A 13,127-nucleotide genomic window follows, 5' to 3' on the forward strand; every position below is an offset into this window, starting at 1 on the left:
TCACTTCATAACGACAACTGAGCTCCTCCTTCTGTGAGATGATGTGCCTTCTTACACAGAATAAGGCAGTCGTGTATTTATAAGTCATGTTTAATCATGTTTTGTTGCGATAAATCGTTCAGCCCTATAGATAATCCAATATATTTAAAGGAACACTCCACCGTTTTTTCATATTTTCAAACTATGTTTCCCTTAACTAAGACGAGTTGATACCTCTCTCGTCTCAGTGCGTGCACTCAATCGCTCTGGCACGCGGCGACACTTTGATAGCACTTAGCCCAGTTCATTCATTAAGATCCAAACAGAGATGAAGCTAGAAGCGACCAAACACCTCCACATTTTCCCTATTTAAATACAGTTACACGACCAAGTATGGTGACACAAAATAAAACGTGGCACTTTTCTAAGCGGGTAAAAAGGATAACTATAATGTATGGCGGAATAGCACTTGGGAGCACTTCGACTCGGCGCAGTAAAAAGTCACTTTGGTTCTAATGACAGGGAGAGGGGTAGAGGATTTTTCAGGAGTGATGATATTACTGTGCCGAGTCGAAGTGCTCCCAAGTGCTATTCCGCCATACATTATAGTTATCCTTTTTATCCGCTTAGAAAAGCACCATGTTTTATTTTGTGTCACCTTGGTCGTGTAACTACTCGTGTAACTGTATTTAAATAGGGAAAACGTGGAGGTGTTTGGTCGCTTCTAGCTTCATCTCTGTTTGGATCCTAATGAATGAACTGGGCTAAGCTGTGCTATCAAAGTGTCGCCACGCGCCAGAGCAATTGAGTGAACGCACTGAGACGAGAGAGGTACACTGTTAGAAAAAACTGTAGAAATTACAGTATTACTGGCAGCTACTTGCCAGTAACTTACTGTAGATTTAAATTGATGTTATTTACTGGCAACAATTTGTTCAAAATTAAATGAACATTAAACATTAACAAGTCTTTATCTTTACATAATAAAACTAAAATAACAGCCTCATGCAAAGCATTCTGGGAACCAAAACCTGAAGGAAAAAAACAGAAAAAGGTTGATGAAGATTTCTGGTTCCCAGAATGCTTTGCATTAGATTGTTATTTTATAATTTTATTCTGTAAAGACAAAGACTTGTTAATGTTTAATGTTCATTTAACTTTGAACAAACTGTTGCCAGTAAATAACATAAATTTAAATCTACAGTAAGTTACTGGCAAGCAGCTGCATAACTACAGCAAAATTTTTTACAGTGTATGTATCAACTCGTCTTGGTTAAGGGAATAACATAGTTTAATATGAAAAAACGGTGGAGTGTTCCTTTAATATTTTACAATGAACCTACATATGGCACTTTATCTGTTCAATTACTCACCTGTTGAGTAATAAAAACGCCATCTCCGCATTACTTTTACAACATTTCAAATCCCTCAGTTCACGCCATCTCCCAATAAACCAAGCCCATGTTGATTCTTGCTTTATTACAAGCTCTGTCTTTTTGCCAGCAGACTCTCCTCTGTTCAACATTTTTATTTTATTTTTTAAAGCAGGTGAGATTTAGGTGCTCCAAGTCAACCTTTCTCATTAATTGTGACACAACTTGCCTATGCCAATCACACACTATACACATGCACCAAATTAGCTAGAGCAACATTTATCTATTTACAGATATGACGAGACACACACAGACAAGTATACAATTTCCTGCGAAAACCATCATCAGATCTAAAATATAAACACTTATAGTAGGCTTACCATAGTGAATCAAGATAAGACAAAAGCACGTTTTGCAAGAAGGATTGATGATGTATTATTTTACAATTTTGAACAAAAGTTACATAGTGTACCTTTAACATGTCCTTAATATTTCCATGAATGACTTTTAGGGTTGTCTACTTAAATTATTTGTTAATACTTTTACAATTTTAAGTTTCCTTTTGATGTTCGATGGTTGAGGGATGAGGAGAATAATGTCTCCTCATTTTAGCCTGTTTTTGAAAATGCTTATTGCATTCTTATAGCCAACCTTTAAACTAATTGTCAGTCGCTGATTGTTAACAGATTTACTGTTTATTGAGAATGATTTGAGAATAAAAACATTTAAAATATGATCTCTATAAACTCACAAGTAAAAGGTATCTTCCGCAACATTTTTCTTCTAGCCTATTTCATGAATTTTCATCAAAACACAAAATAACCCATAGAACAAAAATAAAAATACACTACACAAAATATACAATCATTGACAAATAGTGTAATTAATTAACTCGATTAACATAAAACACGTGACAACTTGCCCTGACCTGAGATTTTTGGAAAATACTCTTGTTCTGCTGTACAGTTCAAGGTTTTAGCTAAAAAGCAGCATAACACTCTTCCAAGGACACTGATTGATTTTTAAAGCACACAAAACGTATTATAACCATTAATGTTACTATAACTTAGAAGAACATGAATTGGTATTTCATGGCAGATTATAGCATAGGCAAATTAGAGAATTACCTCTATCATAATACATTATCCCTCAATGCCTCAAGCAAGAGTTTTTCCACAGTATTGTCTCAAAAACATCTACTTTATAGTCACACATGGTGGCCTTGAGCCCATGGTCTTTCTGTGTAAGTTTCATTAACAGCAGCATCTCACCACATGAACATCAGTGCTTTCAAACATCAGATAGAGATAGATAATGACTAATGAACGCCACTATGAAGCATAACCCACTGTTTTTACTGCCCATTGTTGGTGAGATTCACAGACAGGCTTGGAGTAACCACAAATGTGCCTTCGATACCTGAGCCTGACATAATGGTGCAAGCAAGGGAGTTTCCCCTCACTGAAACCACAGTCTCTGATAAGGAAACAGTGTCAGCGGAAACATAGTTGCAGAGGGGTTTGTAAATGCACGAGTGAAATGAAAACTTCCTAGGACCCGGCTTTCAAAATTTTTATACAAATATCTTGCAAACTGGGACAATAAAAAGTTTGTTTGGCCTTTTTTGACAGAAAAATGTCATTATAACCAATGTTTCATCCTTTTGCTCTCAGTAGCCAACAATATCAGAGCCAAAGACAGTTGATTGTCTTCTGTTTTAAAAGAAAACTGCAAATTACACATCAGAATTTCATTAGAATTGATGGATTACATGGATTGCTGAGAGTTCATTTGGTTTTAGATTTATTTGAATTTCAGAAGCAGTGCAGTAGTTTTTAATTATTTTAATAAATAGGTAAATAAATAGTTTCATAAATAAATATACAATAGTTTAACATTTTACTACAAACAATATATAAATAACTTGGACAGCTTTCATGGACATCACAAAATGCCCATGTTTTTCCCCACTTAAAATCATATCTGGATTCCTCTGATCCATATAGCCTACGTTACATGGAATTATAGTTTTTACCTATAAAATGTTTTAATATAAAACATTGACTAGGAGTATTTTCAGTCTCAGCAATGGTGGCATTGCAGTGGAAGCAAAGGCATAACGTTAGGCCTATTGCTTTCCTCTCCACAGGTTTCAATCCTTTCCTTACTTTCCAAGTTTTGCTTGACGTCCATGTTCATAGAGCAAACACCCCAAAGAAGGTCTTCCCATTTTCACTGTCGACGCGGTGCAGGAGTTTTGAAGTGGTTTCGGTGCTCAGTTTGTCTCCGGCTCGTAAATGGAAGGCCGCGCCGAGGTAAATTGTGTTGTACGACAGCACTTCAGTGTCAGGCACGTGCACGCAGGCGGAGCGGATAGCGCTGAAAAGCGCCTTTTTGCTTCCATAGGAATCGGAAAAGCGCTTCACCATGTGGCTCATATACACAGCGTCTTGGTCCCCAGTCTTGTCTGTCGAGCAGCTGATGTGGAAAGAGACCTGGCTGTAGACGAAGTAAATGCCGTCATCAGGAATGATGATCTCCCTATTTTCTAATTTCAAGCCGCCTGAAGAGAAAGCTTGGTCCTGGTCCACTCTCCAATCTAGGGTTGTGTCTCCAGGCTCATATCCACCTATAGAAGAGAATACAAAAAACATGGATTAGTCAGATACAGATTTTACATTAGACATCAAGTGCATCCCAACAAAGTAGACCGCCATCATTTTTTTACGGTGTTGTTTAATGCAATTTGGCTATAAATAGGCCTATAGGCTACTCATATTTTAACGTTTCAAACTGCATAAATTAACATTAGTTATTATAATAGGAACAATATGAATTAATAATGAACAATGGTATATTCATAAATCACCTAGCCTAGATTAATTAGCGCTGTAAAATTGTTCATTTACATTAATTTAAGGACACATTAAATTGATTCTTAATGCATTATTTAATGTTAACACATTGAACAATTTATTTCTTAAAATTAAACAAATTAAATTAGTTTATTTTTAAATGTTTCTTAATTTCAATATGCTCTTGCCAGCCAACACACTAAATGCATAAACTATATTCATCTTTGCGGTAAGTCAAAACGGTATAAACTGTAGTCAGGGTCATATTTTCTTATAGTTTGTATGGTTTTCAAGGATGAGAGCATGCATCATGCAACACAATGATGTTGATATGTGTTCATTACCACAATGTTCATATTGGCATGCATTGGCATCTGTAATTGTTTTAATTTCTAAATGACAGAGTTTGAATTTGCCCTTTGACTTGAACATCATAAAGATATGAAAAGCATAATAATTATGCATCCCTAACCCTATCAGAACAGACCTGCAATCAATTTTTTGAGTTTCAAGCCGCTGTTCTAAGACAAAAATTATATAGGAGTAAAATACAAACATAACACAAATCTTACAATTTTGGATACACAACCAAATGATTCAAGATTATAGTCCAGACACCTTTTAGACTTCATATGGCCCCAAAGAGTATTTGGACTTACAATATATAATATAATGCAAAATAGTTGAATGCACTCTGTTATAATATACTAGCACATCTGGTGTGCAAGCTTTTTTACTATTTATTCACAGCCCATTTACCCCTTTTAGCACTTTGGAATCAAGCTTACCTGTTAAATGAATGGCAGCCTTGGAAGTGAAATTTGCTTGTGAAAAATGATCTCTTGTAAGCCTGAGCCCTGATGGGGAGAGACACAAAATTACTCATATAAGATTATTTAGTTCCACAGAAAATAAAATAAGCTGGTATGAATGGATCAAAGGGGATCTGAAAGTTAGCGTCTGAACTCACCAGTTCCACTTTCCTGATTACTCTGAGACTATAGAGAGAACAAGAGACACATGATTACACATCTAATAATGCAATTATGATAATGTTATGTATACGGATCAAGATTCTTACCTTGTTGTGCGTGAAGCAGACAGCAGCGGCAGCACACAGGGTCACAGCCAGAAAAACCCCACACACCCGCCATACGCCTGACTTTGTAGAGTTAGCATTCCTCCTCGACACCATCACCCTCGGTAAAGGCAGCGTTCCTTCTTCAAGATTCAACAATACTTGACTTTCATGCTCCATCATTACTGTGTGTTAGTTCTCCAAAAGATGTACAGATGCTGCCAAAATGCTTTTTAAAAGGTTCTGTAAAGTCTTCTCAGCGCAGTTTATCACTTCAGTGCTTTGCTTGGTTGGTCTTTCACTGTTGTGTTCAGAATACACTGGTTCTTCATTCTTTTTAAAGCTCAGAGACTGTAAGGGGAAACTCCAGTGATGTCAGAGAGTGGAGAAAAGTAAGTACCAGTGTAGAGTGAGATGGAGGGGAGAAACCATGAGTTACACACACACCCACTTAAACAGGGAATTACAATCTCTAAAAATAAAGCTTTTGTTTCATGGGCATGCTTATAGTTTTGAGTGTGACATCATTGATGACATACAGTTTGAGTGTGACATCATATATATATCATACATAATTGCATCTAACATAAAAGTTTTTGTTTATATATGTGTATATATATTATTATATTTATATATTATACGTGTGTGTGTGTGTGTGTGTGTGTGTGTGTGTGTGTGTGTGTGTGTGTGTGTGTGTGTGTGTGTGTGTGTGTGTGTGTGTGTGTGCATGTCTGTATATACACATATGGACACATATATACTGTATATATGTATAAATATATGTGTGTGTTTATACAGTATACACACCCACCCACAGACATGTATAATATAAATAAATATATATATACATATATAAACAAAACTTTTATGTTAGATGTGATTAATCGATTTGACAGCACTAATATATGCTTTGTATAGTCCTAGTCCTTGTTAAGTTATAGAGTAATAACTATAAATTATGTATATAATACTTTATAAACCCTAAACCAAAACCTAACCCTATAGTAACATGTAGTTAATTAATATTACTAATGTATACCAAATGTATAATTACTATCTTAAATAAATATATTCTTAATCATTTATTTCACATATTCTACAAAAATCTGATGACAATTGAGAGAAGTTCTTAGTAAGAATAAATCAAAAAGTTTAGAAAAGTTTTCTGTTTGTTGCAAAATTCCGCTCTCTGTTCACTGTTTTTTCCAAACTCAGTCCTGAAAAAAATGCCTCCTCCGGTGCAAATGAGACGTTGCAATTTCCTTTTTTTGTATTCATCATGACATGACTGAAAGTGCACAAAAGAATAAGTGCATTTGACATTTTTATGGGCCTCACAGCGTGTACCTGGGATAGCGGGGGAATTATTGTCCATTTATCTCAGACAATGACTTTTCATGCGGGTCTTACAACATCAATGTTTTGATGACGTTTGAGAAGTGAGTGTAGCTTTGCTCACTGCTCTTGTAATCTAACACAGAATAACAAAAGAAACTATGACTAGGTTATGAAAATGCTTCTCAATTAATGTAAACAGGGATTTTGCCATATACAGTAATTCTATTTAAAAAGAAAATTCTTCCAATTTGAAAATATGAGATGAAAAGTTTATTTTTGTCTGTAAATTGTGTTTTAGGACTGTTTAAACTTTCCAAAAGTTGTTATGGGATAAGTGAATGATAATGTCAGATTGATTGGATGAGAGATATATCAATTCTCAAATTTCTTATGATTATTATAAATGTACACATTTTGTACTAAAATGAAAACTCATCAAGTGGAGTTTTTTGTCATCTAATAATTACTGAATACATGATTTGTAATCTTAAACTCTTGCAGAAAAAAAACAAAGAACAAAGAATTTACAAGTAATCTGAAAAACACGAACAAAACAAGATCATAAAGGGACATGGTAATGGAATTAAATATGAAGAAAAAAAATATTTCAATGTTTCAAATTTCTTGGGGGAATTTTTTCTCTCATCTCATGTTTTTTTTCCCCCTACACCATGTCAACCCACCAAGGGCTCAGACAGACGCTGCGTCCGAAATGTAATACTTTCCTATAGTATGCAAAAAACTGTACACAAAAAGAGTGGTATGTTCGAATACATAGTATTCGGGGAAAAAATTATATCCGAAAAATCTCCGGATGACCTACTACTTCCGCCGAGATTCTGAAGTGCGCCCTCGATGGACACTTCAGTATCCCATGAGGCCATGGGAGGGGATTTATGAATGGCAGTGAAGTGACGCAACTGACGCTGGTAGGTCATGTGACAGTAACAACATGGTGGATGTAATAAGTCTGAATTTCATTTATAAAACATACAAAACACTTTTTTAACGGTTGTGAAATAAATTCAAATTCATATGTAGTACCTCAGTATACGATTTTAGACGAGCATGGCTGTGTTGACAGATGAAATTTGATGTCATGTTGGACTTTATAATAAATTATTCACTCCATCACAAATCGTTTTTACTAAAATTTCATTACTGTGTGAGACAGAAACAGCGAGATTACATCATCTTTGAGTGTACTATTACAGTTGAACGGCTACCTACAGCATACTGTCTGAGCTTAGACATAAATGGAAATGATAAAGAAACCGTATGTTTGTCCATAGCTCTTTGGCTGAACATGATTCAGTCATGGACAGTGGTTCCATGTGACTGAAACAAATAAAAACCAATAGAATCAACCATGTACAGCTAACTAGAATCAACAGTGTTTATTTAACTTGAATGAATGGTTTTAGTTCAACTTAAGTAAATCGTTTTCATTTAAATTGAATTATTCAAATAATCCTACAATTAATGCATCTTGTTTAGTCATACAAACTACTAACCTTTCTTTACACATGTGATGTTTAGTTTTGGCAGTCTAGAAGAGCTGATTTCCTTCAGAACGCTACCATAGTGGTTATTTTATTATTAAAGTGATCTGAATTCCTGTTAGCATGTCCTCAACCCAAGCACAGCTCAACACTTCACCACAATGCTATAACCCCCAAAACAATTAACTTAATAGACACTTGTAAATACCCTAGAACATTGAACCTTAAAGGGATAGTTCACCCAAAAATGAAAATTAGCCCATGATTTACTCACCCTGAAGCCATAGATGTATATGCACCCATTATAAGGTTTGGAAGAGTCAGAACATTTTTAATATAACTCAGATTGTATTTGTCTGAAAGAAGAATGCATATAAACCTATGGCTTCACGGTGAGTAAATCATGGGCTAATTTTCATTTTTGGGTGAACTATCCCTTTAACAAGTCTCTCCATTTTCTCATCTTGCTAAATGCATAAAATAACACTTTATTTCGACATTTACTCTCCCAATTCAGCTCCGTGCAAAGCATGATGGGACGTGAAAGTCTTTTTTGATTGGGTTACTTGATTGAAACATGTTATTTCAAAATGAAAACATCAAGTTAAGTCAAAGAGTAAGCGTTTCAAGTCAATTTAACATGAAGCAATCAAAGTTGAATTAGAAACCTGATACAATGGTGTTAAATGAAAATAAATTGTTTAAATAAAGTGAACAGCATTAAAAATAAGGTTTTTTTGTTTTTGTTTTTAATGAATGCTGCTATTTTGCATTTAGAGCACTAAAACAAGTTTTGGCCCTTGTCGTCTTTACTCAAACATTACAGGTCTATGTAGGTTTTATTACGGGAAACTGTGGTATGCCATAATACCAACCACTTTGTCAAGAAATAAATGTATTTAATTTCCAGTGGATTGACTCTGGGCCAAATGAATGCAAGTTTTATACCGCATGAGAGGGTAAAGATGTGAAAGATACGTAGGCTTCTAGTGAATATGGAGAACTTAAAAGTAGGACGTTTAAAAATAGTGTACTGAATCTCTGTGGTCACATTTCAAAGTAACTGAACTGAAAAAAACAGTTCATCTTTCGGCCTGGGACTGGGTCACATAACTCTTAATTTGATTTATGACTTTAGAAATATAGATAGGTGTACCTTTTAATTTGATCTCTCTGTTGAGATATCAGTATTTAAAAGTGCATCTCAGGCAACAGGATATTTACTATAAACTTGTGATTCAGTCACAGCACATATAAAAGATAAAAGATTCCCCTGAAATTACATTCTCCCCAATTATGACATTAAAAGATATTGTTAGCTTCCTTAGAAGAAGTGAAACTGGGAAATTAAAATACAGATTAAAAAATTTGGTCATGGGATGCCATGCTCATCCCTGGAATAACGACATTACGGCAGCTTTCATGAAATAAGCCATGTTTGGTGCTGTAACAACACAGTGTAACCACCAGCTTCCTTCATTTGCAGCATCATGGGATAAACTGACATCTCTTCATGGAACTCCCACATATTTATTGGCAGAGTCTGACAGTGATGGGCTGGGGTGTTGAAAGATGAGGGGAATTCAGACATCTGACTAATCTAACACTCATCTGACTAATCTCATAAAATAAAACTTCCTTAGATTGCAATGCTGATCTGACAGGTATTTGCAGAAATCAAGTGCCAATTATTGTAAAGAAACTTTGCACTAGTTTACTGTGCCGACTGTGAATTTTATTGCATTTTACAATGTGTCCCAACTTTTCTGTAAATGGGGTTATACAAAGCAAACAAAGGAACTTAGTAAATTTACATATACATTTATTCATTTAGCAGACGCTTTTATCCAAAGCGACTTAACAGGGCACAGGTGAATGTCATATATAATTAGACAGACTGGGGAAAACTAGGTCATAGGACTAAACCAAAAACACAATGAAACATAGGAGACAGACCATACATGAAACAGTACGCCCCCTCCTAAAAAAGGTGCGTCCTCAGAGCGTAAATAGTCCAACTGAGGAGGAAGGGGGCTCTGGAAGAGGCTATGGGGCTGACAAAAAACAAAGAGTCCATATGCAAAATCAAAAGTCCATGGAGGAGTGGATGGTGGGAGGAGCCAAGAGGAAGCCAGGAGCCAGATGTTGAGCCAGGGACCAGCCAGGACGAGGCCCCATGACGAAGACTCTGGTGGAGCGGACCGACCAATAAGCCCATGCAAAACCGATGGCACTGGAGACTGAGGTGAAGCAGTGGCTACTAGCATCCGAGGTGGAGCCGGATAACCAGAGGACAGAGGCAGAGACGGCGGGACAGAGGACAAAGGCAGAGCCGTGGGGAGGAGGGCGGAGCCAGACGAAGCCAAAGGTGCAAGCAGGATGATATCTGATCAAGGTGCAGCAGGGGGACAAGGGAGCCCGGTAGAGCCGTATGGCCGATGGTTTCCGTTGGAGCCAAGGGAGGGAGGAGCCAGGGTGGAGCCGATGTATCGACAGGCCGAGGTGGAGCGATGGGCACAGAGGCTAGAGGTGGCGACAAGTAATTTTTCCCCCCAAACTAGTTCAGCGGAAATCCCACCCTTCAGCCGATTCTAAAGATTTCATTGGTCATGTCAGTCACTGTACTGATTTCCTACACCAAACACTGATCCCTAAACCTACCCGTCACTGTAACCTTAACCAATCAAATTAGCTGGAGGGCAGGATTTCCGTTGAACTGGTTTGGCAAAAAAAAAAAAAGAAGAATAATATCACGTGGCGGAGATAGGGGATCCTCTGTGCTGGATGGAACTGGTGGCCTGAAGACACTGGAATGTGGGAGAATCAGAGAGGCTGAAGGACACCAATGGAAGTGGGGCTGAGGAGCTGGCTGTATGAGGAGGTGGGAGAGGGAGGCTGGGTGAGCATTCAGGGGACGCTGGAGAAACTGGGAAACAAGGAATAAAAAGTCAATTAAATCCTCCTCAAAAATGTCCTCTAGTTCTTAAAATTAATCCTCCCAGCCCCCGAACTCCACAAACACTTTCTCGGCGATACGCGGTGTTGCCAGCACACCTGGTCAGACTCTAACAGTGGTACGGGCTCCAGGGCGTTGCCTCTTTCCAACCTCTTCCACGGTTCGGGCTCGTCCATCGCGGCGTGCCGGTCTCCATGGTCTACAGTGGGCACGTGCAACATCTCTGTCATGTCGCTCGTTGGTGGTGAATAGCTGGGCTCTGGCGGAGCTGGAGTCGAAGCGGGGCTGGTGAGTTCTTCCTCAGCGGGACAGACCAGCACCCACTTGACGAACTTGGCAAGATATCCCCAAGGTCCCACACCGGGCAGGCGAGTTTAAGGCTTACACTCATTCAAGCTGGCTAAAAAGAAAGGATCGGGGATGTCCATTAGGGTCGCAAGATAGAGAAATCAGCAGGTGTGGGCCTCGAGACTTTGCTGCTTCTGCTCAAGGCATAACATCAGTACAGCATGTGAGGCCATGCTGTTTTCGGTTGGGTCCGTTCTTCTTGTGGTAAATGGAAGATGAATTCAGGTAGGCGGCATCAGCAATATCGTATATATATTGTGACGTAATTTAGAGAGCTTCGAGCCAATTGAGCGAGTTAGCAATGCGTTTCAACAGAGCAGGGGAATGAAAATGGGTTAAGTTTGAATATTTTATGCTGAAAGCGTTTGCTTGATCATAAGATTATGTGTGGTGTTTAATCAAAAGACTTGATTAGTTTTGATTAATCATTTGCAGAAGCACCATTGTTTGAAGTCGTCTGTACTCGAGTTTGTATTTAACGCTGATTGTTTATAAAAACAGCCTTGTTTGACGCAATCAGAAATTGAGACTGGGAGTTGGCCATTGCGGGAAAATTTTATTCTTAATGAATCGATGCAGGTATAGTCTTGCATGATGTGAGACTTTTTTATGTTTTGAACAAATCTCTGCTGACCAAGGCTGCATTTATTTGATTAAATTGAACAATTGTGTGATATAGGCTATTGTTACAATCTAAAACAACTGATTTCTATTTGAATATATTTAAAAATGTTATCTGTTCCTGTGATGTGATGTCAAAGCTGAATTTTCTGCACTCAAGTCTTTAGCGACACATGATCCTTCAGAAATCATTCTAATATACTGCTCAAGAAACATTTCTTATTATTATCAATGTTGAAAACAGTTGTGCTTAATATTTTGTGGAAACTGTGATTTATTTCAGGATTCTTGATGTAAAAAGTTCAGAAGAACAGCATTTATTTTCATCATCTTTATCTTTACATCATATTTTGTAATATTATAAATGCATTTACTGTCACTTTTAAAGAATATAATGCAGCCTTGCTGAATAAAAGTATGAATTTCTTAGAAAAAATAATAAACTTACTGACCCCAAACTTTTAAACTTTTACTGTACATGCTATATATATATGATTCTATCATGTAACCTTATACAAGTGCTAATCGGTGGATGCAATGATGTTCACAGTTGTGCAGTTGAGGGGAAACATCCTGTTGTGGGTTCCTTTGCAGGTGAAACTAGGTTTCCTCTTTTACGCTTACCTTGTGGGGGTTACCCTTGCCTCCTGACTCATCTTTGGGTTGGGTTTGTGGGTGGGGGACTGTCATATGCAGAATCACACTCCTTAAATAATTCAAGGACTGGGAATTAAAAAAACCTTTTTTTTTTCAATTTGAATAGCTGTGGAAAACATATACACGCAACACAGAGGTGACCTTCCAACAACCTGCACCTGCTTAAAGTCTGCTGAACACGGGGCAACTCTTTTGAGCAATGTTGCCAGGCAATGTTGCTTGGGCACATTCCCATTGAAAATGGGCAACAAGTTTCTATCTGGATTCTTTAGATCGGTCGTGGGCCCGTTGACAGCAACATTGCTCAAGAAGTTGCCCTTTGTATCATCACCTTTACACTTGCATTTTCATATACAGTACATTGCACAATACTATATGTGTGTAAATGTGTATATTTACTTGTGGGAGACACTGTTTTTA

General features: G+C 37.4%; 1 protein-coding gene across 1 annotated transcript; it reads right to left on the bottom strand.

The window, feature by feature from the left end:
* Positions 1 to 1,762: 1,762 nt before the first annotated feature.
* Positions 1,763 to 5,614, bottom strand: tnfa (tumor necrosis factor a (TNF superfamily, member 2)). The gene is made up of 4 exons (XM_082185626.1): positions 5,289 to 5,614; positions 5,178 to 5,205; positions 4,996 to 5,064; positions 1,763 to 3,981 (listed from the first exon to the last, which is right to left on the bottom strand). Exons 1-4 carry the CDS (start codon positions 5,466 to 5,468, stop codon positions 3,548 to 3,550), a joined length of 711 nt encoding a protein of 236 aa, XP_082041752.1. The 5' UTR covers positions 5,469 to 5,614; the 3' UTR covers positions 1,763 to 3,547.
* Between the last annotated feature and the right edge of the window lie 7,513 nt (positions 5,615 to 13,127).

This window comes from Leuciscus leuciscus, assembly GCF_965113295.1.
Source record: "Leuciscus leuciscus genome assembly, chromosome: 12".
In the NCBI taxonomy this organism is placed as follows: Eukaryota; Metazoa; Chordata; class Actinopteri; order Cypriniformes; family Leuciscidae; genus Leuciscus; species Leuciscus leuciscus.